This window comes from Patiria miniata, unplaced genomic scaffold, assembly GCF_015706575.1.
Source record: "Patiria miniata isolate m_02_andy unplaced genomic scaffold, ASM1570657v1 HiC_scaffold_20, whole genome shotgun sequence".
Lineage (NCBI taxonomy): Eukaryota > Metazoa > Echinodermata > Asteroidea > Valvatida > Asterinidae > Patiria > Patiria miniata.
Genome location: NW_024037059.1, coordinates 25,302,224 through 25,330,060, shown reverse-complemented (window position 1 = coordinate 25,330,060; position 27,837 = coordinate 25,302,224). Strand labels below are relative to the sequence as shown.

Here is a 27,837-nt window from a genome sequence, read left to right as displayed (position 1 = left end):
CTGTGATACACGCTTGGCATGGAACAGTATAATACACCCCGAGTAAAGTGTCCACCAACCAACCAACCATACCAACTCACCAACCAACCAACCAACCTAAGCAGCTCAAGCCCACCGTGTGTTTCACATTGCCGTGGGAAGAAGGCCAATGCAGCTTATTCTTTGCTACCACATGTCATTACAAGTTAAAACCACACTAAATTCCCTGCAAGGAAAGTGCACACATAACATTAAGTTTCATACAAGCAACGTTTTTTTTCCATCAATCTTTCAAAACCAAACTACAACAATACAGTGCCTCATTTAAACTGCCAATTATACATACATAATTTAGGAGTATGTATGCTTGTTCAATCCTATCTAAAAGTTTTTTTTTTAGTTTTTTAATTTTATTTATTGCTTGCTGAAATAGTCTTGACTCTTTTTGACATCCGGTTTGATGGTCTCCTTGCCAGGTCGCCAGCCTGCAGGACAAACTGGGAGAAAAAAAATGGAAATATATTAAAATTCTGGATCGATATCTCATATCTCATAAAACTAATAGGACAGAAACATCGTTTTTCTTTTCTGTTTTCTTATTTTTCATTGATACACTGACGGTCTCTGCCCATTTACTATACATATGTCCACATGGTCGTGTTTTACTATACTCCTGAGGACATTGCTTTGTGTTTCCCTCTGTCCCTGTAATATAACACTCTCCCTGAAGCCCGGTTCATACTTCATGCGAATGCAAATGTGAAGCGAATTTGACGTCATGAAACATTCGCTACGAAGTTCGCTCGAGTTAAATTATGTTCAATTTTAACGAATTCACAGTGCGAATACTTGCCATGACGTCACAAATTCGCGCTTGCTTTCGCTTTCGCACAGAGTATGAACCGGGCTATAGACTAAGTACACAAATTTACTACAGATTACCGTTTCCAACAAACGACCCAACTCCTGAGGACTTTAAGGATCTGTTGTTCTCCCTTTGTGTGTCGGTCCTGGGGGGGGGGGGGGGTTATGTAGAACATGTCCACCCATGCGTGCTTGCGTGACTCCATCTTCTATGTTTCTTTACCCGTCATTTTGCCTTTTAGAAAGACATTGGATGTGGCCTATCACATTTTCCCCATCATGACAGAAAAAGTACAGAAATTGATTTACCCTCTCCGTGTTTGTCAGTGAATTGGAACGCCTGGACCAATCGCAGAGTCTCGTCCACCGAGCGCCCCACGGGAAGGTCGTTGATGGTGATCTGCCGTAGGTTACCCTTGTCATCAATGATGAAAAGACCGCTGGAAGAAACAAGAAAATATATCCTAAGACGTCTGTCGCTAACACTGACTGTCATACAGCTAACAGACAAAACAAAACGGCGTTGCCTGACACCTACATGTAGGATCATTTGCTTATTGTGCATGTAGCGGTACATGTATATCATTCGAAGTTTCAACTCAGTAGCTACTTTACATTTTGAGAAACAGAGAAAACCTATGCCAAACTTGTTAGCTGCTGGTAGCAAATCAACAAATCATCATGTCTCTCCATTAGTTTTCGTTAGTTAGTTAATTAGTTACTTACATGTACTTAGTAACAAACCTTGAAATTGTCCATTGATCCTACATATTTTGTCCGATTTCAACCAAACTTTGTCAAAAGTATCAGTAGCCCAGCCCCAACATGTCACAGGACCAAACTGCGCTCAAAGGTCATCATGGGGTTAAGGTCAAAATGACGTCAAATTTCAAACAAGCTCAAATTACAAAAGTATGCATTGTCAACATGTTGACCTTGGTCAAATGTTAAAATTTGTCCATGGCGACCTCTTCATCTGACCTACAGCTATGGGGTCAAAGGTAAAAAAAAAAGGTGAACAAGAATTTGTTAGCCCGCTGCTTCGAGATCCGATCGAGCTTGTTGGTCTCTTAAGGGGATTTCGCTGCTAGTGCTTCCAATTCGAATGTTGCTGTTTTCACATTTTAAATTGAAACCTCTTTATAATTGACCCCGAATGACATAGGGGTCCCAGTTGGGTTAATCTTTGCAGAATTTTCATTTTTCTTTTTTCAAAGAGTATATATTCCAAAATAGAACTGTGGATGGAATTGAAATTAATTCTTAAAATGGTAAAGTTGCACGAGCTCATCTTGAATTTAGTAAATGAAGTTTGTTTTTCCTTACCGGAATGGGACTCCATCTTCCTCTATGAGAACACCGTAGTCTCGGGCAATCTTGCAGCTCTTGTCCGCCAGAATGGGCATGTTCATCGAGCCAATGCCGCCCTTTTTACGGGGCGTGTTCGTCCTGAAAATGAGACAGGATACGATGTATTAATTTGAAGCTACAGGGTGGTCTCACAAAAAACTGAACCCACAAAGCATCCCCTATTCACGGCTTTAAAACCCTAACTGCCCTGAATCCTTCAAAATCCTCTTTGCCACAGTGGAGGAATTTGGAGGATTGAGGTTGCATGGCAAAAGTGCGTTACTGATTTCGTAGGATGAACTTTGTCAAGGTCTTGGGCCAAACCTTGTGTTGTGTATACTCCAGGATTTCACTGGCCAAGCCTCAACATATTGACAGTCAATGCCACAGGATTTTGCAGGATTCAGGCAGTGGTCACCCCTCCAAGGACCATGTTCAAGAAATAATGGATGAATTTGCAGGATATGCTATTTTTCCATGAGGCCAATTGCAGGATTTTGCAGGATTGAGGCTGCATCCTAGCAAAAAGGCCTAGGGAGTTAGGGTTTTAAACAAACTACATCTGTACATACTCAGAGAGTATATTCCGTTATTTTTTCAACAACGAAAACCTCTTTCCAATCGAATAAAATGTAATTGCCTTTAATATGGCCAATTGAAAACAAGTACCGCTGTTTAACATTTTTTTCACTGGTCAGACGAACTACTGAAACAGACTCTTAACTAGCCTGCCGGCAGTTTCACTAGCCCGCTTGTTTTTCTTATATAGAGTGTCTCATAAACAACAATGTGCATACATGTAAAACGGGTATCCTGAGGCAATCTTGTTAGTTTTTTTAATAAACATATCATCATTTTTTCCCCCAAACATTTGATCAAATTAGACATAAATTGATACAGGTCTGCTTTTCTGAACTGAATTTAAGGATTTATTTATTCCTGTCCTTTCATCTTTGCCGTAGCCCAATAATTTTTGACTCGCCAGCCGGGCTACTTGAGGAATAGTTTGACTAGCCCGCCGCTGTTTCGACTAGCATTTGGCTAGCGGGCTACCGCTAAAGCCGAACCCTGATAAAGTTCACATATCAGACGGTAGATTTCACTTCTTAATTAATCTTTTTATAATTAAATTTTAAAAAGGCTTTCCACACGCTGACACTGGGTGCTGCCATTTTTCAACAACGTTATCCCTAACTCCCTGGGCCTTTTTGCTAGGATGTAGCCTGAATCCTGCAAAATCCTCCAACTGGCAAAGAGGATTTTGAAGGATTCAGGGCGGTTAGGGTTATAACTCCAGTTCTGGTCGGCATGTTTGCAGAGGCCTAGCTAACGTATGTGTTAATTGTTCAAATCAAGAGTGCAACACAAGGTTGCGTAGGACACGGGGGAAATCGCAGTAAGAACTCACCAGGCCAAATGGCTGTATTGGGAATCACAGGAACAGGCCAGCAACTCGCAGTTGATGGCTTTGAACTCGTCGGCACGGTCACTGAAAGCGATCAACTCCGTTGGGCAAACAAAGGTACTGAATGCAAATAAAAATAAATAAATAAATAAAAAAGACAAATTAAATATGCCTCCAAAACTAAAAACAACATCTCTAAGTTGCGAGAAAGATTTAAAATTAGCGCCTGATTGGTTTTTGTTTTGATTTTGGTTAGACATGTAAACAAACACTGAAGACAAACCAACAACTAGTCCCATGGGGCTTTTCACACTGTCATGTCATCTACCCGTGTAAGCCGATGGCTTACCCCGGGTAAGATTGAACATGGGTCAGTAAGAAATAACGTTCACACCACCTTTTGGGATTCCCCCCAATGTTACCCATGTACCGGTTTACTTTTATATGCAACACGTCAAACGTCCACACTACACATAGGTACGAGTCAATGGAACCGTGGCAAGACTGGTTCCCGCCCTGTGCAACTGACAAAGAATACTGAGGGAACGGGAACCACTCTTCTGTCAAGACGGTACGACGTAGCTCGATTTTCAGCAACAGCTGACAAAAAGTCACAGCCACAAGATGTACCGCATTACGCACAACACCGAGATCGTTCACACTACCAATTTTTACACGGGTAAGCTACAAATTTCAATTTTCTAGCCGGGTAGAGACTCTCAACCAGGGTAGGATTTTACTCTTGTGGAACGCCAGACCTGTGTAGGAGCCATGTTGAATTGTTCAAGGGGTTGCTTAAATCTCCGTGTTCAACCCGGGTCCAACACAAAGATTTTGGATAGTGTGAAAGCCTAGGACGGGGACCTAGAAATGAGTTTCCAATAACCTTGGAAAATCACAAGGTCAAAGGTGCATGACCCATGACCTCAAGGAAATCCTGCAGTTATATCAGACAAAACACTCTCCAAATTTCCCCTGGAAATTACAGAACAACTACAGAATTAGATATTTCCTGGTTATTAACTGGTAGTCTTTACGCGTGAACAGATTCGCTAATTAATTAGGCAAGACCCGGCCTCTTGACCTCCTAGATTTTGACCTATCAGTGAGCGCTTTCTATATCAGGGCACCGGTCATTCACCCGTTGCGTGTCATAGACAATGGATAAAAAAAAACATGTGTTGCTGTATTAAACATCTGCTGTATTATAAAATAAAACTCGGTTGCGACTTGTGCTTGTGACTCAAAATCAAACCATCGCAAAATGCCAAGCGGCGTCACCCTGTACTCTGCGTTCGCTGGAATTTGTGGTCTCCTCAATTTAATACCCCAAAAGAAACCGCCCATTCTGGACAAACTGCTTACTGCATGCACGGTAGATGGCCTGTGTGCGTACTCATGAGAGTTCCAGTTTGCAGTACATACAGCCTGTCACACACATTCGCATACTGAAACATGTACACACATGTACATATACAGTTTGCAATTAATGTTCATCCGGACGAGCACCAAGATGACACAAATGCAATGTAGGGCAGACATCACACTGTTATTCTCAGACATTTAAAGTCTTAAAACCGGCCCAGCAAAAATCACTTTCAATTTATACTACAATTTGTCATACAACAATAAAAACAAAAAAGCGTTCAAACTTCAATGACAAATGCCATACAAAATGCTTTTCAACAACTGTACTCAAAAGTCTCATGGGAAATGGATGCTTAATTTCAGAAATGCATTGCTCCATTAGGAGGAGATTTCTGAAAACACAAAAACTGATTTGTGCATATGTACGTGTAGATCATTGCAAACACCAAACTTCATTACTGTGATTGGGGGCTTGTCAACCATTTTAATTAAATGGCCATGGTAGAGGGAGGAAACAAGGAAAAAACCTGCGTTGTTTGTAACATAGGGCTTCTTGTTTCTAGGGCAACTGGCACTGCCGCTGTTTAATTCAGGAAGCACTGATCTATATTTACATGCACGGCATGTCAGTAATTGAACAAAGTATTGTCTAAAAAGCTGCACGACTACGGCTCGCAATTATGCGTGTTTGGAAGCAGCTGATTTTTTTTCCCCAGAGGGTACTACCACTTGCGGGCAATTCCATGCAAACTTGGACATTGGAATTTATGAAAGCTTCAAAACTAAAAGCATCACAACCTCACGTGGTATCAAGGCTGATAAATATTCTTTATATTCGTACAGTTGGAATTTTGCGTCGGGGTGATGTAAATTCAATTATGGGTTATGCTCTCCACCGACGTATTTTTTAAAAACACGTCAGAGAAGGGCGACACCCGATTTCTTTATGAATATTTTAGTTGCAGTATACAAATATAACATGGTTTGAGGGTGGACAGTCGATATTCGCTCCCCGAGGTATTGGAAGTTGACAAACTAGTTCCCGAGGCGAAGCAGAGGGAACTAGTTTGTCAACTTCCAATACCGAGGGGAGCTAATATCGACTGTCCACCCGAAATAAACCATGTTATATTTGTTTTACTATACCTCATACATATTCAGTTGCCGAATTTTGTTTTATTATTATGCACCTAAAACAAAATTTGGGGAAACTTTTTACAGCTCACCAAAAGATTCAACTTCAATTACTAGTTCGGTTCGTTTGCAATATAACACAGTTACTACAGTTGTAAATACAGTTGTTTGCAATGTGTACAACTTTCTTTTGTACAGGAGACATCTTTACACGGTTTATACATTTTTTCCAGTACGGCATCATTGAGCTCTGTAAATTAACATTTACGCGAATCGTGCAACCATGCATCTCTCCTGTGCGATGTTCGCGCGTGCGTACTGCACCCGTGCGACAGTTCCTCGATTGCTCTGTAATGCGCATGCGTAGTAGACTGTCGCACGGGTAACCCATGCGACAGTCTACTACGCATGCGTATTTACAATGTGCGTGAATCCTCGCGCGCGCGTTTGTTAAACAGCAAGAATAACATCTGGCACGTGATGGTGAATTGACCAGTGAGAGTTCGGCACTCGATCATGAATATGTATGAGGTATAGTAATACCCGCTGCTATATCAGGTTAGAACCATCCAGCCGACCCCAGCAAGCTCGGTAGTCAAGTGGTAACACGTCTGAACTAGTAAGCAGGAGGTTGTGGGTTCGAGTCCCACCCAAGTAGTGATTACCCAGGACAACACTGAGTATACAGTAATTATACAATAAAAACGTGTCAGTGAAGGGGAAACCCAATAGCAAAAAAAAAAAATGCAGATAAAAAAATTCCAAAGAAATGCTCCCCTCCAAAAGCTTTTATCGAGCCTTGCATCAGCATAAATGAACAAACAGCCCTACAAATTTAAATTTATCAACTCTGGAGACCTGGGGTCAATTTATGAAAAAGGGCAAACAAAAAATAGGGGGGGGGGGGGGAAGAGGATTTTTTTTACTCACAAAAGCTTCTTTCGGAGTATCAAAAGGCTAAGCAAGTAATCCATGTGGAAAATTCAGCTGTCCAGTTTACTAGATCAATCTCTTAAGAGAAGGAAATCTATACACTTTGGCTAGAAGGCTTTAAGCACCACTGGTCATCGGGGAACTAAGCAAGGTCACAACTAAGAGAAAGGACACAACCAGCTAGGATTGGATTCTTGCTGGTGTGAAAGATGTCCCCTGAAATCTCTGTGTTGGACCGGGGTCTAACGCGGAGATTTGGGATTCTGTGAAAGGGCCTTATACGACAAGTATCATGTTGTGATTGTCCAGTGTGTGAACTTAAAGATAGAGTGGATTATTTGTGGTTTGAGCTTTTTGTTTATTTGAAGCAACAAAAGTGCTCAAAATCTAAAGAGGGGTGCTTAACACTAACCTGATGAAGTCTTAGCTCACTGAATGCTGTATATAGAAAACATGTTCCAGAATCTCAATTTCAATTCAAAAGCTGCCGAGTCATGTTTGAATTGTGCCCAAATCAACATCCAGAACACTTTCTCATGCGGCCGAATACAGCTACGCGAAATCACACACTGAACCGACAAATTATAGCAACCGCGCACGCGCACGTGTGCATCGTGTCAATGGTTGCGCGCGCCTATTCACAGCTTCGCCGAATTTAAAACGAGCTGCCAGTACTAACAGAAACTTCCAAAAATGCATCTTTTGACGCATCTTTGGAAATGGCCTTCTTTTATTGTTTTCTTCAAAATGACAGCAGGACAGAAGGAATAATTTCACAGGGAGTTTAGTGCCATTACTGTATTTAAACCAAGTATAATTTTCAACAATAACTTAGTCAGTATACTCTTTGGACAGCTTGTTAGGCCCAAAAAAATAGTTCTGCTTCTGGTTTCCCTACCTACCCTATTCTGACAGCCCCTACCCTAATTTTTTTATATGGGCAAAATGAGGGGAAAAACCCTGAACACCATCACTTTCTACCTTTCACCCTTGACAACACGCAGACACCTCCATATGATCGTGCACAAAAAAAAATTGGCCAAAAAAAAATTCCCGACCTACCTACCCTATTTTCAAATGCCATGTTAGCGGAAGCAAAACATTTTTTTTTTTTGGCCTTAAGACCATCCATTACAATATCATATGAAAAAAAATAATGCCATTAAAAAATAAATTCCCAACAGTGTTCTTCAGTTCTTGATTAAAAAAATGTCTGTGTTAACTTCAAGTCCCAATGTGAAATAACATGCATCAAATATCAGTGAGAAATGCTTTCCAACTGTAATATGAATTTGTATTTAAAGATGATGTACCCATGCTCTTAAAAAAAAAATTGGTTTGTTTTTGATGTTTTACCGCAAAACTGTTTCATTCTGATTTGGGGGCATCTGCATTCCTCTAAAAAAAAAAGGGCTTTCATTTTGTGCACAAATAACCCGCCCTGCGCTGTGAGAGAATTCAAAGTCAAGAATTCAAAGTTTGTGAAGAAATAATAAACTCAACGATGGTGGATTTTTGTTCAATGTCTCATTCAAATGTGAATAACTGTTATATCCTGAGGACAGACAGAGCACACTGTCCGAAAAGTTGAGTTCTACACTCAACCGACCGGTTCTTTTCAGAACCACACTTCTTCCAAGAAGAGATTTCTTTCCACACGATGTTACCCGCATTTTTGTCTTGTTCAACTGTTACATTGCTACAAAAATAGCACTTGATAAAAACAAATATATCTATCGAGGTGGAACTCGAAAATAGCACGGGAATTCATCTTTAAAGGGAATATACATCATTTGCTTTTGCTGTAATTTTCAGATATGGATGGAATTGGGGGGTTGGAAATATATAGCAAATATAGTTACACTGACTTTTTTTGAGGTTTTGGGTTCGAAAATGCTATAAAAACCAAGAAAAACAATCATTTTCCTGTAGTCTGGTTCCCTGACTCCATATAAGAAGAAACAGAGCAGTTTACATACATTGGGGAATTGTAAGGTCAGGGAACCAGTCTAGCTGGCTTGTACCCGTTCATAGGTGTGTAATCAATTGCAAACAAGTGCGATGGTCAACTGGGGCCAGTATTTGAAAAAAAGCCAGTTTTTTTCCAACGCTGGTCAGCCGACCAGCGTTGGAAATTGATACAAAAATATCACTTTTCTTGAAAATGACAGTATACCAGGTGCCATGATTTTACAGGATGCTTTACACTGTCATTCACTAACAGTCCAGCAAGGTATATCAAAATGATTTGGTAGTTTTATTTTTTGATGTTTGCAAATGTTGTATTTTCCCTTTAAAAAGACCCTTTCCTTTCTGGGGATTTGCCCATTGTGTTATCCAGAGTAAAGCCTTGGAATCTAGAGTGGTTTTCTGAGGAGACGGAAGTATTGAAAAGCATCGGCTTAGAATACCCAGATGAGTTGGTTTCCTGTCCTTAATGGAATGGGTCGGCATCTTAGGTTTTCATTATTTCTGGTTTTTTTTTCTGTTTTCTTTTCTCTCTTTTTTTGTTTCAGGGGGGGTGGGGCTGTTATCTGTTTTGTTTTTGGTTTTTTCCCTTCAAGTGCAACAGTGTAGGTGGCTGAAGCTAACTGAAAATAAACATATTTTGGGAAAACCTTTTAAAAGGTAAATGTTAAGATTTTGTTAAAATGGGCATTTTACCTGGTATTTCTGCATTGAATGTTAAGATTTGGAGAATTTAACCTGGTATTTCTGCATTACAGTCATTAAAAATATTAATATAACCCTGGATGAAGATGTGGACAAAAAATAAAAATGGGCCTGGAAAATACTAATCTCAGCTTGAACATGCATGCAGTATATATTATTAAAAAATGTAAATTTTTACCAAGTGGATGGTTTTCATGGGTATATATTTGCACAACAATAAACACTAATGCTCATCTGTACATTTTAAATGACTACAATGAGTGCTCATTTGTATACAAGATTTCACATGATGGATTAACCTTCAGTGACGTGTTCAAAGCTTTAAATGGTGAACAAAAATGTCCTAGTTGTGGCAAAATTGGAATGATGTATAGTTGTGTTTGCTCATTTTTATCACCATAATTATGTATTTGAACTCACTGGATAATAAATTGGTTGCCCTGGTTTTTCAATCACATCATGACACAGTTCAGTTTCATAGATTCAGGGAAAAAACTGGTCTAAGTGGACAAGATACCGTGTCCACATTTTTAACAGATTTGAAAACCTTTTTCTTCTCCGCGACAATTCAACTGTTTACATATTTTGGAGGATGCGCCATTCAGTACAGAAATACAGCCATGGCACTTAATGCATTTATCATCGTTGGGCCACGGCGGCAACTCAAGCGCTTTGATTAAATTACCGAGAGAAGCAGAACACACGCCGGTTGACCTTGGCGGCCCTTCACATGTTAACGAACGACGAGGGGGAAAGAGAAAATACAATCAAACGCAGAGAGTCCCGGGATGATTCTGACAGTAATTGAATCATCGCCGCTCACCTGCGCCAACAATAAATCCTCCCGCGGCTCGCGCACAATCTGATGTTTGCCGCAAATCAGCCGGAAAACCATCAGATATTTGCCGGGTTTGAATCTCATTCAGCGATTGATGCTTAACTAAATTCCCTCTATTCCATTAAAACATACATTACACCAAAAAAACATACATCAACAACCGGATGTTTGTACATGGCCAGATGCAGATACTACTGCGCTGTTCTCCACTACGGAAGGGGGGGGGGGGTTGCCTGGAGTTCATTTGATGCAAGTTGGGAGGAGGGGGCTGTCTTTTTCTTCCTTTTTCATGTATCTCTTTTTTTATGATTATTTCACAAATATGTAGAGAGAAAGGACCCGAACACCATTAATTTAATAACAGTCACCTCCACTACTCTTATTGTTTATTAACCCACAAAATTATTTAACACACACAAAAATTGACAGTTGTTTATGTTGGGGGGGGGGGCAATGGTCCCTGCCTCCCCCAGAAAACAATGTGTAAGAACAGAGTATCTGAAGCAGCATGGCTTCAGTCAATTATGTCACCTTCAATATAATTATTAAAAAGGGGCTCCGATTTTAGCGTAACTTATTATTCATTATGCCGCGTACGTCACTCGTACGTTGTCGAGCGACCCAAGATCGTTCGTTTACTCTCCCGTATTGTGCATACGTGCAATTTCCCCTGATTTAGAGGCACGAAAAATTAGCGCATGGGGGGGGGGGGGGGGGGCAGGGAGGGGGGGAAATATCAAACACGCTCGTTATCATTCAGCTAGGGCTTTGCCAAAGTACCAAATTTTTGATCAACCACTGTATATTTGATCATCCACCGAAAATCCCAATAGCATTTTTCCTATTCAAATACTCAAGACTGGGAGTAGTCTCAAGAAGACGAACAAAAATTGTGCGTGATGTTAATTTCATTACATAAGTTGAACGTTTCTGTTGTCTGTCAAATGCCACAGCTTTGTCGACAGTCACACATGATTTGAGACGCTTCTTCGTTGAATATTGGCTCAAATTTGCATCTTTTACATATCTGCCATGTCTGCTATATCAAAATATATTGGTTATACCTTTCTTGAATACTGTATTTTCCTAGATTTTCTTGTATTGGCCTAGAACGATCACGTGTTAAGTTTATAAACGTCATGGCACACTCCCTGTGGGATACACGTACGTGTACGCACAGTCGTGTTTTACTATACGCCTGAGGACAACCTATTGTGTTTCCCTTTGTCCCTGTACTTTAACACTTTCCCATAGACTAAGCACGTAAACTTACGATCGAGGACAGTTTCGAACAAAAGCACCGTCGTTCGAGGACTGAAAGGACCTTTTGTTCTCCCTTTGTGTGTCTGTCCTCAAGCGTAATGCAAGACAGGAACACGTATACAGTGTAAAACACTTGTATCGTTGGCAGGGGCGGAGATTTGTGTCACAAAGTGGGGGGGGATGATCACAACTGCGGGATCTCTCCCCATTATCGTTGGTATCCACGCTATTTTCACCATGTTTTCACACATGAGTGGGAGCAGTGAACTAGCAGACGATCAGCTGTTTCGAGCATGCGACGTGCATGTGAGTTGGCATTCGATTGTCATGAATGTTGTGTTTACTGCCGTTTGTTTTCGTGATTTTTACATCAAAATCCAAAACATCCAAGACAGAGGTGTAAAAAAACAATTGTGGACTGCTCTGAGGTGGGATATGACATTTTGAAAACCCTCGGGTGTTCAACAACTGTTAAATATACATCCATTGAAATCGTCATCTATCACAATCCACAGTGCTCGATACATCTCTGCAGAGTTATAGGCCTAATATGCAATTAATTCAGTATATGAGTTAATCAATTGCCAATTAGCGGTCCATATCCGACCGCTGCATGCCATTTCAGCTGGCGCCTCATGTACAATTATATAAACCTTGATGGGTGTATTGCAAACATTCGAAACTTATTTCATATAAGCCCCTATTCAAATACTAAATTATGAATACAATTCAGCTGACAAACATCAGCTGACAATTAAAATGCAAACATCTGGGATTCCCATTTGTAAAGGTACCACTTTCACAAAAGGAAAAAATGGCACTGGTGATATCTAAAGTTACATACATGTACATGTACAAAAGTATGTACGCGCATGGTTAATATTAAAACTGTGCTATTTATAACAGTATTTGATTTTTTTTTTTTTGATTTTTGATATTTTTTTTGGAGAACTGCATTAATTAGCGAGTTCCGACCAACACATGTGGCTGATGCCATCAAATAAAACTGTAGGATGTTGACATTTCCAGAAAAAAAATGTCCACTTCAAGAAGAAATTTTGTGATAACATGTCTTTTAAATACAGTGGGAATAGCTAAATGAACACCGCTATACCAAACATTTGGCTACACCGAACATCGTCCTTGGCTCCTGATTTTTGTGTACAAAAAGTACCAAACAATGTTTCGAAAAATGTCGAAGAGAAGAGAGACAAGTGGCTATTATTTCCCCAAGGAATAAAAGGGGAAAGCCAACCATTGCTGTAGGTGTAGGTAGTAAGCTCAAAAGTGCAAAAACTGTGTAATTGCATAATTCAATAGTCAGCACATGTTCAAAATCTTTCAGTAACTATCAGGGTAAAGTTCTGAAGGGCGCTATTTGTTAAAAAGTGAGCACCAGCAGCTTAAAATCGCCAGGCCGAACGATTGCCATAAGGAACAATTTCTGTGAATCCCGCAATGTTCGTTATAGCGGCGTTCCACTTTGCTTTTGATCTCATTTAATTTTGCTTCTTCTGTTCATTCATACAGACTGATTCATCACCGAAGGGTGATCTATTTGAGAGACAAAATAGAATTTCCTTTCTTGGAAGCAGTCCCTTCCAAAATGGTGTCACATACTGGAATGAACTCAACACTGGTTTAAAAGAGAGTACTACTGTGGTTTCATTTGCAAAAAAAAAAAAAAAAAAAGATGATCGTCAAAACTTAGGTTTAAGAATTTATTTTCCCCATTTGATTAGTCATTCTCTGTATACTTATTACACACTGTACTGAGTCTCACTCCAAAATGTATTGTCCTGTCTTCGCCTGTGTGTAGTTGTTTCAAGTCTTATCCTGTCCTAGGCAAAGGTACAAAAACACTGCTTCACTTTTTTTTTTCATGTTGACATCATTTAATGTTTACAGTTAACTTATGTGCTTTTGTAAAATTAGAAACCTTCTTCCAATAACATTTTGTATATTTTTTTGCTTTCTACATGCAAAATGATATTAACTGTCATTGAGGATATCGATGTGAAAATAAATGTCAAATTGAATTGAATTGAATTGAATTGTCAACAACAGAAGAATGTAGCTATAGAATTTGGGAGACAAACATGTATTCATCACAGCAGAATGTTTAGTATAGCAGTGTTCTCTATAGGGCTGTGCATTTTTGGAATTTATTATTATTGGATTATTCCAACTTGGACCTGATTGAATTTTCAAATATTCAATTCCAAAATGCACTCTGGTCAAGTTCAAGGGACCATGTAATGCAATCCTTTAATGCAATCCTTGAGAATGTACCCTTGTGTCCCATTTAACCATATTTTCTATTTTCATTTTGCCCTTTTTAAGAGCATTTTGGTGCCTTTTTGGTTTTTGAGCTCATGTGAATTTCAATATTCATGAGCAAATGTGTGATGTTATTACAGGCAGAAACCTCAATGTTACAGCTATTTCAGCACCAAAATCTGCCAGAATTTCGGATGTTTTGCTGTCGTAAATGTTCTTTTCTTTGGTGATTCGTTGTTGATTCAGTACATGGCAGTAAGCCAATGAGCACAGTTTTCTCACAAATGTTTTCAGTGAGCAAATTTGGGTTCACAATTAGAACGGAATACAGCTCAACTGAACAGTGTCTTCCTGAAATGACATCACAGCAACAGCGCCCTCGTTTATCATGAAAAGCATGGAAATTTTAAATGTTTAAAAAGTGCACTTTTAGATATAATTAACCAAAAGGGGCGTCAAATAGTTTTCATACATTTAAGCGGAGTAGCAAGTTGCACAAAATGTGTTTCTAAGAAAACTACATCGCAAGAACCCTTTAAACATGCTCCAGCCTAAACTGGCCATTAATTGGGATTTTTGTGCGACTGAACTGGTCGAAATATGACAAAGATCTTATTATAATAATACAAAGAACATATAGCAGAATGGCTGCTTTCAGACCAATTTCAAAGAAGAAATTTGTGCTAATATTCCTAATGGAAGTGCTCAAATCATGCATGAAAAACTGGCTTACAACAAAAGTGTGGCATTTGACAGACAGTCGAACTGTGCCACTTCTACATTTTTCATCATTTCCTATAGGCCGCTCACATTTGTTTTTGAATAATTGAATGGACAAAGTGCTATTTGGATACTCAGCTGATGATCAAATATTCAGAGCCCAGGAATATGTTAGACAGGTTAAAAATTTAACAGGTGATAATAAAATATTCAGAATAGTTCGCACAGCTAAAATAATATCACAAGCCATGTCCTACTAAATCATTGTTTCAATCATTATATCATGTTCAATAAGGCTGTGGCAATATATACCAGAAATATAGCAATTTCTTCAAATATTAAAAAATATGTGACGGATCTCAAGGAGACGATGATAACTGTCCACGATATTATTTTAACTGTCAGTTATTTTAATTATTTGTAATCTTATTGTTCCTCAAATTTCACATTTTTATTGAAAGCCACTTGTGCACATGATTTCAGAGCTTCAAAGAAGGAAAACTAGCTCAACATTTCTTCTTTAAAATTGGTCAAATATCAGGCAGCGCTCCCAGTTTTTAAAATTATTTTCATAAGTTCTTTCTCAATTTTTGACAAGTGCAGGTGCACACAAATGCCAATTAGCAGCCAGTTGCATGTTTAACATGATCAGTGCATTTCAAAAATCCAAATATTCAAACATTCAATCAAGTCCAAGTACTGGTAGGAATAATTGCATACTAAATTATTCACATATGCACACATGTATAAAGCTCCGGCAGTTCATACAGGACGAGAAAAAACAAACGAAACCCAAATGTCGGGACCATTGTTTTAGTGAAGTTGTGCATGTAGCACTTTCAAAATCTAGGATATGAAAGCCCAATTCATAAGCTTTCTTTTAGTACAAGAATCATTCAAATCACTCATGTAATTTTCAAGTTACGGAATTTGAAACACAACCACCGTTTTAAAATTCTGTCCACGGATCACAAAACGGTAAGGTTTTTTTCAGCAAAACGAAAACAAATCACATAGGGATATGTGTGAATTGTTTTTGTGAACTGTTTTTGTGATCCGTTGACAGAACTTTAAAACTACCACCAATGCAATAAGGTTGGGTTTGGTTGTTTTGAATTTCAGAAAAGATAAGACTGTCTGCTGTTTATATCTGATGCCTTATCTTCAAGCAAACTTGTATCCTCGATACTGATTGGTTGATCCATGGCAACAACAGTGTGATATATGAGGCTGTATTGCACGGTCCATATCGCACCCTGTGTATTGCGCTATTCCAAGATGCGAGTGACATTCCAGCTGCATGCACTAAATCGCTAAAAGGTTCGTGTAAAGTGATGGTCCAACTTTACTGCGCATCAAGTTTGCTTGAAGATAAATTCGTTATCACGCTTGAGCTCCTGGAACACGGAAAATGTAGTGCGTTTGGTCCCACATACCACTTTGCCTTCAGCCTCGTGGTATGTGGGACACCGACGCACTACATTATTCCGTGTTCCACTCGCGCTCGCGGGATAACTAATATTGTCTTTACGTATTTCCAGCAGTGAATAAAGCTAACCAATCTTGAGCCAAACTGTCAACATGTCTTGTGCTGCATAAATGCATATCAAGGAAGTGAGAATTCTCTGTTTGATATCAGGCCCCTCGCTAGTGTCAGACTTACACACATGGCGATCCGAGCACACACGTTTTGAAGCAATTTTTTTTTAAAGAAATTGTGTGACTAAAAAATTACAACTAGCGCTCGAACCGCTCAATTTGTCTACACCAACATTTTTGTACGCCGCCGAAATGCATTCCCTCAATAATACAATGGAAATTGTACATGTATGCAAACCAAACAGTAACTGCCTAGACACGTTGTTTGCCTTCATCTGTTGAATTCATAAAATAATCAGCAGTTAACAACAAGATAATCCTCACCCTTGTGTAAAAACGACTATGAATTACCAGCACAGTATTAACAACCAGCATAAAAAAACCCATTCATTATTTAAATGGGCAATTCCATCACTACGGATATGGATGCTATATTGAGAGCCTACTGACCAATTTGAAACAACAAGATAAAATACTTGCAGTGAAAGCATATTTCATATATTCAGTACAACTCTAGCACTAAAGGCCGTAATTTATAACATGACATGGTTAATGTACTGCACGTATGTTCATAGCCTATTGCCTGTGTAGTCACTTAAGAGTAATTTCGTGTAAGTACTTAAATCCACGCTCAAAATATCGATTTTTTTTAATATAGGTTTTCCCGGCTATTTTAACACTTATATCACACGAATTCCCTATATCGATACTTTAATTTCGTCCCCGATCATCGCCGAGCCCACTTCTCAAGTTGAATTTCAGAAAGCCACCACTAGATTTCATTTAAGGTTCAGTATAATTCAAATTGTTAGCATTCCGATTCGTTCAAAATCTTTGAAATTCGTCTCGTGAAGCCATCGGCGTTGAATTGACAAAGCAAATTCATTTTTTTGTACATGTACATGTACTTGCTGCACATGCGCAGTGCGAGACATCCACTAGTCTTTGCATGTTGGCGACATTTACCAAAATACCGGTACTCTAGCACTACAGTGGCATAAAATGTCTGAAATTTCTATTAAATGAGTTTTCCCAAACTTACACCCCATAAATATACTCAAAAAAAAAATTCCAATAAAACTCACCATATATTCTACCTGGCTTCATTTTTATAAAAAGAAATATTTGCTGCTTTTTTCCCCCATGAAATTGACTGTGAATCACATTACATATGGAGCAAATCAATAATTGTGAATAGAAAAAAAAATGTAGCTCCCTATTTATTAGCTGGAAGGGAACATTGACACTGCTCGTAGACAAACTAAGACAAACTAAGTGACAGGCTTAAGCACGCGTGAGTGTTAGCTGAATTAATTAATGAGATATAAGCACTGTAAACGAACCTTACGGACGCTACATATTCTGACAGAAGGTTCTGACTTTTAGTATGCATAGATAAAAGTCTGTGAAGCTGCTTGCGTGAATTTAATGAAACAACTACAAATGTGTACATGTCTGTGGTGGTACACTGTACAATTTTAGTTCATTAAGATTTTCATTAGATTTTCTTTTAATAAATAATTTTTAATATTTTTGAACATCTACCGGTACATACCTAAATTATTCTGAACATTTCCTTTTCACAATAACAAGTGGTATTGGACATTGAAAGAACCACAAAACCATTCTAAATCATCATCACTCTAAATTAGTATAGAAACAACAAAAGATGCTTGAATATAAATACTGAATTTTTTTCCTGTTGAATATGGCCATTTGTCAATGAAACAAAAATTCAATTTACATCCTGATCTGGAGGGCCAAACCAAAACAAATTAAAAGAGGAAGTTGATTGAAACAGAAAAATCTAACCATTCAAAACATCAATCAAAACCAGCCATGCTTGGAAAGTAACTATTGTATTAAATAGTTATGTACCTTTCTTTAATAATAGACATATCTCCAGCGCCTTGAGTGCCTAATAGTTGGTACATGTAGATACGTGCGCTATATAAGACTCCGGTATTATTATTATTAAAGGGAGTATGTAATAACATACACACACTCTGCTTCGACAAAAATGAAGGGGGGGGGGGAAGTCAATTTTGTCAAATGCAATGTCCTATTCCTTTGCACAATGAAGAATGCAATTAAAGATTTCAAAATTTGACGGAGCACATCTGATTTTGTTTGGACAAATATGAGTCTTAATTTCACCCACTTTTATTGCAACTATGAAATGATGCCGCCCCCCCCCGCCCTTTTTTTCATTGAGTATTCGGTTAGTCCAACTTGAACTTGATCGAATGCGCTGATCTATTTCACAGCTTATATACATCACAACATTTGCAAACATAAAAAAAAACATAAAATTGCAAAATTATTAAGAAATACCCATCTAGACTGTAAGTGAATAATGGTCTCACATGTCCTGTGAAATTATGGCACCTGGTGTGCTGTCATTTTCAGGAAAAGTGGAATTTTTCTATCAACTTTTAACAATGGTCTGCCGACTATCTTTGGAAAATATTGCCCCAAATTTACCAAATTTTGTTAGTCCACAATTTGTATGCAATCGGTTACACATCCGTGAACAGGTGCAAGCCAGCTGGTCTGGTTCCCTGACCTGATACTTCCCTGATATCTATAAATTGCTCAGTTTTGTCTGAAACAGAGTCAGGGAACCAGACTACAAGAACAATTTCTTTTTTTGTTTCTCTAAGATCTATGAACACAAAACCTTTAAACAGGTCAGTGTACAACTTTTGCTATAGAATACATTGTACTAACACCCGAATCCATCCGTTTCTGAAAATTAGCGGTGCAGCAAAAGCAAATGCTGCCGGGTTTTTACGCCAAACTGCACAGACTTACACTCATCACTGCACAGGCTTACATGCATCACTGCACAGAGCCTCTGCGCAGTAGCGGCAGACGTGGCTCTGCACTGCAGGTCTTATGCCTAGCAGCTGCCCATCACAGACAAAATTCCACGGCTGACCACAGTATTTCGAAGTGCGGCTATAGCCGTCAGCCAGCGTCAAGGGGTCAACTTGCCCCAGCCTAAACTGGCAATCGATCGGATTTGCGTGTGCCTTCACTAGTTGAAAATTGACAACGAGCGTACATTTATTGAAATAATATAAGGAAGTGGTAGCGTAAAGGCTGATATTTGATTCATTGAAATCCTAACTACCTCTAAGGGTGTGTGAAAATGTTTATAAGTGGAGGATTCTGGACATTTAGGGCTGAAGAAGAAATCTGGGCCAATTGTTCCCATTGAAACTCTCAAATCATAAGTGGCTTTAGACTAAAGAGTGACAAACAAAACCATGCAACATACAAGTTTTTCATGGCATCTCCTCGAGACCGCTCACATTTTTTTGAATATCTGAATAAAATTGGTTGATGATCAAATATTCAAATAGTCTGTATATTCAGCACAGCCTTAAAGGGAATATACATCATTGGCTTTTGCTGTAATTTTCAGAAATGAACTATTTGAGGGATTAGTATAATAGATCAAATATTGTTACACTGACATGTTTGAAGTTTTGTGTTCGAAAATGCTGGAAAAACCAAGAAAAAGAAAACTGTTCAAGTAGTCTGGTTCCCTGACTCCACTAAATATAAAAAAGATCAATTTACAACTGCCGGAAAATTGTAAGTTAAGGGTGCCAGTCTAGCTGGCCTGCACCCGTTCATGAACATGTAACCAATAGCAAACAAAATTTGGACTGAATTAATGGTAAATTTGGAGCAGTAGTTGAAAAATAGTTGGGTTTTTCCAACGGTGGTCGGCCGACCACCGCTGGAAATTTTTACAGAAATACCATTTTCTTGAAAATGACTTCACACCAGGTGCCATAATTTTACAGGATGCTTTAGACTGTCATTTACCAACATCCTATTAAGGTATTTCGTAAAAACGTGGTAGTTTTATTTTTCGAAGTTTGCAAATGTTGTATATTCCCTTTAATAGGGTTGGCTTTGCACATGATTGTATCTGGAAAAATCTATGGAATTGCCAGGTAAGGCAAAACTAAATCATTGACCAAAATGCCCGGTACAATTGATGTTTCCATGACGTCAAAAAGTTTAGCATGCACGGGAAATCGTACGACGTCATAGAATCCTATCAGGAAATTCCATGATTTTTGCATGACTTTCTACGAAAAGATGACATACATGTATTCAATGCATTTCAATTGTGATGATATATTATTCTCCATATCTTGTCCATACATGTATACAGCATAACATTTCTAAACAAAATATGCTGGATCTGATATTTTTTTCTAAATGAGTTTCCATACTGGGTGTGTACATTTTAAGAGACGTATGTTTTATCATCGCTATAAAGTATATTATACTGCCTGTACCTTCTGGTTGGTTAGCGTATGGTATGTGAACCAGTCATATTCCATACAAAATACTTTTCAATAAAAAAATTTGTGGTTGATACCGCCATAAGGCAAAAACCACTTCCTGCTATACCTTTCAGTACGAGGATGTTACACAAAAAAGTGACATTGTGATAAAGTGAACGATTTATTCTTTTCAATTGAAAATTAATATTAATTTTGCGCAACAGTTATGAATCTGTAAAAGCTTATGTCTGATTGTGAAAATAAACTTTGATGTTGGCAAAACATAACCTGCGTAGCGTTTAGTTAAATAGAAAATGTTTTCCATATCTTGTGAGATATTTACAGTCCTTCTGATTTGAGGCGTGCGATCACACCCCCACACCATTGCACACCTAAAAGCTTCCCGAGAAGTGTGAATAATTGCACGCCTGAATTTTCCTAGGTCACAGAATCACACACCTAGAAAATCACACACCTAGAAAAAAACACACGCCTAGAAAAATGCAGGTGTGCCTTTTTCCACACGCCTGTGATTTTCAAATCAGGACTGTATTTATTCAAAGGATTACATTGCAGAGTACGTAAAACAGAGTCCGAACATGGACTATAGTCAAAGCAGAGGTGATCAGTCAAAATACGTCCAAAACTTCTGGTGGATTGTGCCTGATAACTTCCAAACAGAACTATTTTGTGGATGGATGCCGGATCAATATTCTCACAAAAATGCTCCATGCTGACTTTGACCATTTTATTGACCGTGTATTGGAAAAAAAGTGCTCATTCACAGAGTGTAGAGTTTATCATTAATGAAAATAATGATCACTGTACACTCACGAGTCCCTCTTAAACTGAGAAATCATTTTGCACGCTATTGTACAAAAGCTGCCGCCCCCTGACAGATTGTCTGAACTACAGGGTGGATAAAAAAACCGAAACCGAGATATTATTGCTAATTGGAACAGAAGTAGGGCACATGTGAATCAAAGGGAGATATCCTCTGTTAGGGTTGAATCTCCTCTTTAAAATGACACCCTGATCATGTCCTTACATTCACGGTTGACTGAGCAGTGACCAATTTTATGCAAGGGTCTATTTAGAGATTTGCGCCACTTTTCATTGTGAAATCTCTTTTTCCCCACCTGCCTTGATTGGCAACCATAGCCTTTCACTCTGTGACTAATGACACCACAAAAACCACAATTGAAAAGTGGCGCAATTCTCTAAATAGACCCTTTCATAAAATTGGTCACTGCTCAGTCAACCGTGAATGTAATGACATGACCAGGGTGTCATTTTAAAGAGGAGATTCAACCCTAACAGAGGATATCTCCCTTTGATTCACATGTGCCCTACTTCTGTTCCAATTAGCAGTAATATCTCGGTTTCGTTTTTTTTTATCCACCCTGTATAGCTACAGGGCTTTCATTAGCCTTTCTGGTAAAGGAGTAAATATATTTTCTTGTTTTCTGTATTGGACTTCCTGAGACAATCAAACAAGGTGTATTTGGCTTTCACTAATAATGGCCACTTGAGGTGTTCCCCCCCCCCCCCCCCATTTTGCTATTGCAATCGGGATCTCGACAGTAGCATTTAATTATATTTACACGCGACGGCGGTCTTCATCCAACTGAAGCTATGGGAATGCAACTTCCCACGATGTCCGATACGTCCCATAAATACATGTTGAAGAGCCTACAGGTTCAGACAAGCTTATAGGCTTCCGAATATGCCCAGATATGGTCATTTTTATTTTCAGTGGGAAAAACTGCATAAGTCCAGTTGCCTGTGCACCATTTTGTTCATTGACACTGAACGATCGTACTTATTCCCGCCACCGTAAGTCAGAACGACAATGGAGGGACCAGGAACAAGTCTAAATCAACCTCATGCTAGCCGGCAGACAGAGGCCGTCCACGATCGGTCACTCGATATTGTATCACTCACATGGTTTCTCACATAATAACGACGGGGCAAGAATACCGAGTGCTATTCTTCGAAAATTGGGGATGATGCCAGAGCATGACAAACATGTCTTTGGCGTTGAAACACGACCAGCGGCAAAATTCCAAAACATTTTTGAAGTCCAACAGTGAATTGAGAAACAATTTGAATATTACAGACAAATGAACAGTTTCTATGCGTTTTTACAAACTAAACTCCACTGTCGTTTCGTATTTTGCCTTTCAAACGCATAAAATACGGCAACAGACCATTATCATGTTGTGGCCATTTGGATTTTTCCCAAATAAATGTAACCAAAGCCATGCTGGAAGGAAAAATAGTCTGGTTCCTTTTTTAAAAAAAAAACCCATTGTAATTCAGAACTGTTATTGGATACAGGGAACATGACTGAAATGGTGGCACCATGATAAAGGTCTATACACACCACTGGCACCAAGAAGGTGGAGACAAAATGGCAATTATGTAAGTGTGTAACTATTATGAGCCTAAGTTGGTTTTTTTTCCATTCTCATACTTACAAGTCCAACGGGTAGAAGAAGAAGACAAGATACTTTCCTGTTGAAACAAACAGGCAGAAATACGTTAATAGATTCTGAGAAGACAAAGTCAAAATAGCCCTTTTTTCCCAAAAGTAAATTTGATGCTTAAAAATGGCTTAATGACTTATAAAGGAAAAAGACCAATCTTTTGTATAGTCACAATGACCACAGCACTTTTCGAATGAGACCAATTTTACATTTTCAGCCTATATTTCAATTTGACTCCAGATGACCTTTGACCTTGGTATGTGATCGGTGGATCGTTGATCACGTCATTGAATTATTTGTCCCAACGCAGGTACAGGGAGCATGCGGTGCGCAGCGCACAGTGCAATAGAATTTCTATTGCACGGTGAATAGAACTTCCATTACACGGTTTCAGTGCTGTGACACGAATCTATTTCACAAAATGCGGATGTTATGCGAGACTGAAACACTATTTGTTCTCCCAACAGAAGATGAAATATCAGAACTTGTAGGTGATGCTGACGCTGCTAACACAAAGAAGCAAATAAAATATGCTGCCAAACGACTAGACAAATGTGCAAAACATACAGGAACATCTGTTGAAGCATTTTACCGATTCACAACTGAACAACTTCTTGTTGCAATTTTACTCGGGACTGAGAAGAGAAAACGCGGCACACTATAGCAGATGACGAGGATTTATTCAGGTGTTGTATAAAACAAACACTGCATGTTTCGTACTCGTGCAATGGTAAGAATAATTTTATTCGGTGAATTCGCCTCGTGAAATAGAACATTTCATCGGTCACCTCATGACATTATTCTTACCATTGCACTCATGAACATTCATTATTTGTGATGTGATCAAGCTACATGAGTCGTTTGTCGACCCTGGTCAAAACAATTTTGATTACAGATTTGAAAAGAGCACAATATCAGCATTACTGCTGTGAACACCGTATGCTGACACCATCTTTAGTTAAAAAATTATGGAAGTTGGAACACCAAGAAATGTGATGAAGTGATGTGATGGAGTGGCTCTATTTTGGCCTGTATCTCCAAATAAAAATTCCCGACAAACGACTCATTTAGCTTGACCGCATCACATTTGTATATCTCACCTTTATAATCAGACAATTTGACGTCTCTGAATTCCCCATTCAGTCCGACAGCAGTTCCAGAGAAGTCTGGGGCTGGTTTGGTGATCTGGCATTTTCCGGCCGACATGATGATTAATGATGTGTGGCGTGGTTAACTGCGAAAAGGACAATGAAAGGATAGCATTAAGAAATCAATTTTATCATTTGACAGTCTCTCTTAGCCTCATGTTTCCTAAGGGCAACAGGCCAGCCAACTCACGCACTGGGTGTGAGACTCATGCATTTCAGGTTATTCTCACCATCCCTCCTACACACGAGGATTAACGACTCAGCCAAACTCCTGGTTAGACGCGTGATAACGGCCCGTACAGGTGGCAAATACCATGAATGCTTGTCAACAAAGACCCAGACAGCTTAATAATCGCTTCACTGCACGCGGCGGCTTTCAAATTTGCAGGGCTCTGCGCTTGATCTGGTGTCAAACTCTGACAAGTCAGTTAATTATGTTTTTGAATATTCATGATCCTAACTTTTTGGCTTTTATTATTGCATTCTGATAAGTGATAACTTATCAGAACCATGTTAATGCTGAGCACAATATCTTTAGCTTTTAAATAAACTATGAAATATCGCATTTGTATAATCGGTTTGGGACCACATCTCTCTACAACTTTTTGATGAAAGTTTAATTAAAAACAAGATTTGGGTAAACGGTGTTATCCTTAAAAACGGTGTCACATTTGACGTTTATTTCCCGGGTAAATACTTCATCTATGATTAAAAAAATACCATCTGTTATTTCATGAAGTATTTATTTTGTATCAATTTTGGAACAAAAATGAATATTTCCGTTTTTGATGTCATGCGAAAAACCGACAAAATGGCACACCAGGAACATTCGCGATAAACATGCCAACGGGTATTAAGGCTGTTATCATGCATTCAACCAATTAAGGTACTGGTTAGTCCATTAAGTGATTTTTGTACTAGAGCTCAGAAGTTACAGTCATTCATCTTTATGTGTAGGATCCGTGTTGTCAAGCTCTCACGCCCACATGGGTTTTCTCACGCTAAAAAAACCCAAAAAATAGTTGACTTCAAAATCGAAAATGATGTTTGAATGGTCTGAAATTGTCTCAGATCGCACCACAGAGTGTCTAGAATTAAAAAAAATTCAGGGCCCTTTCAAATGGGGCCCTGAAAACCCCCCATGCCAGTTAAGGGTTTCACAACTCCATCGCATAATTCTCACTCTCGGCTCTTACTCAAAGTTGGCACCCCTGCAGCTTCAAAAATTCCAATAGGGTCCGATCGGATGACGTCAAAGTAGCGCGTGACCGTCCATCTTCCCTGTGATGGGCCACCATTGCAGTAGGCAAGCATTCGGTTGTCATAATCATGCAGACCCAGCACTGGGTGTTGGCTCCGCGTTTCCCTCACAGTTTTTGCCATCCATCACACTGCTTTGAAGGCTTGCCTACTACTTACTGTGCGAGGCTTTTATCTTACTTTTTATCTTTTGCCTTTTACAATGGCGACACTGACTTTCCAGTATCCAGACGTAGCCCAGGTCACGTGCGTCAGATAGAGAGCCCTTTACATTTTCTTGGTTTAAAAGAATGTTTGTCGGCTCACTTCGGCTGCCGTTCTACCCCAGCCGTGGTGCAAGTGACTTGAGTCTTGAGTGGTGAAATTCTTATTCAGCTATACTAGGATGGTGCAGAAGTGTAGATAGGTAGCCACCAAATAGTGCAAGACGACGACAACGATGAACGATGAACTGAGGGTGCGTTATAACATACTTCTTGCCTACAGGTAGCCTCATTCCTCTGATAGCTGGTAGGGCGGCGTCCTGGAAACTGGTCATGGAAGGTGACAGCACAGCGGCTGTTGGTAGCTGGTTCCATAATCGGACGGATCGTGGATAGAAGGAGTATTTGTACGGGTTTATAGATGCATCAGGTAATGGTGAACTTCAACTTGTGGTCATGTCTTCCTATAATGGCGCTGGTTGAATGATGGGTGGGAACTGTATGTTAACCAGTCCATGATGAATCTTATAAAACATGGTTAGTTTTGAGGCCAGGCGTCTAGTGTGGAGTTGCTCCCAACCACATCTGCTATACAAGCCAGTCACAGATGTCATTCTCCGTAAGTCACTAAAGACAAATCGTGCAGCCACCCGATGAACTTGTTCGAGGCGGTTGACTGTACTGATCATGGTATACGGGTTTCAAGCTTCCGAAGCGTATTCTAGCTGAGGGCGTACTACTACTACTACTAGGGCCTGGTAAGCTCTTGCCTTGACATTTTGAGTACAAGGAGACAGGGTACGGCAAAGCATTCCCAGAGTGCGACTAGCCTTCTGCCTGATCTTATTGCAGTGGTTGTCCAATCGGAGATCATGAGAGATAGTAACTCCGAGATACTCATGTTGGTCAGCTCGCTCAAGCGTCTGTCCAAAGATGTTATACTGTGACAAGCCTCATAGTTACTGCAGCAGTAGTGCATCAAACAGTCATTGGGTGTGCGCTTCAGCACCAGTTGGCAAGTTTGACTGGTGCATGCGCTGTGCATGGTAATCGACCTCGCATTGCCATTCCTTTGTACACACATTTTGTTTGTACACAAACCATTGTGCACTCTGGCCAACGATCACAACTTGATCAGCTGTCAGTAATGCCTCCTTTTCACTGCAATTGTAGGCTGAATCTTCATGGTTCATCATTTTCGGAGAGTTCCATATATATGGACGTCACTTGACACCCTGTGTACAAACCCTATGCGACTGGTCTGAAAATTTCTGTTTTCACACTACATGCTTCAATATTATTAACCCTGCTAAATTTAACTTTTTAGGACATGTCATGACATGTTACCGCTTTCTAATGGCTGATAAGTCATTGCAGGGAAGTAGTGGCGTACGTAGGGCTCATATGGAATTCTTTCCTTAACATTAACAAGCCCCCAGAAGGCAGATAGCAATTTCATGTCATCAAAGTCATTTTGAGCAGTGAGAAAATACAAGCATTTTCTTAGAAAACACTTAGAATATTTCAGTCCAATCTCATAGGGTTTGTACACGGGGTGTTGAGTGAACTTCGTATATGGAAATCTTTCCGCACAAAATACCGGCAACATTACGTGCCGACGAAGGGCTCATGTCGAGTCGAGTCCATGACGGTGACCGGTATTATGGACGGTCCTGCAGACACGTGGACGCGCATCATTTTCCTTCCTCATTCTCGCGAACAATCTCCTTATTTTGTGGGGAAACAGTCATGGCCATTAAAATATACATACAGCAGAAAATATAGCTAAAATCCTGAATAAATACACCTACCTTTTACTGCGTCGGTAACTGTTGTTTGAAATGACGACTGACTGTCAATGTCAACGAGACGCGGTACGGTGCCGGTGACTGTATTTTATGATTTTATGTAACTTTAGCTTTACAATGAAAATCTGATGCGGCATTTACGTGCATAATACATAACGCAACGCTTTGTAATCGTGCAGTGTCCAGTCTAGTTGATCAGCACGTGCGGTGACC

General features: G+C 39.4%; 1 protein-coding gene across 1 annotated transcript; it reads right to left on the bottom strand.

The window, feature by feature from the left end:
* Nucleotides 1-125: 125 nt before the first annotated feature.
* Nucleotides 126-27,837, bottom strand: LOC119728583 (peroxiredoxin-1-like). Its single transcript, XM_038200876.1, has 7 exons — nt 27,628-27,837; nt 24,306-24,439; nt 23,197-23,233; nt 3,602-3,718; nt 2,170-2,292; nt 1,153-1,283; nt 126-476 (listed from the first exon to the last, which is right to left on the bottom strand). Exons 2-7 carry the CDS (start codon nt 24,409-24,411, stop codon nt 394-396), a joined length of 597 nt encoding a protein of 198 aa, XP_038056804.1. The 5' UTR covers nt 24,412-24,439; nt 27,628-27,837; the 3' UTR covers nt 126-393.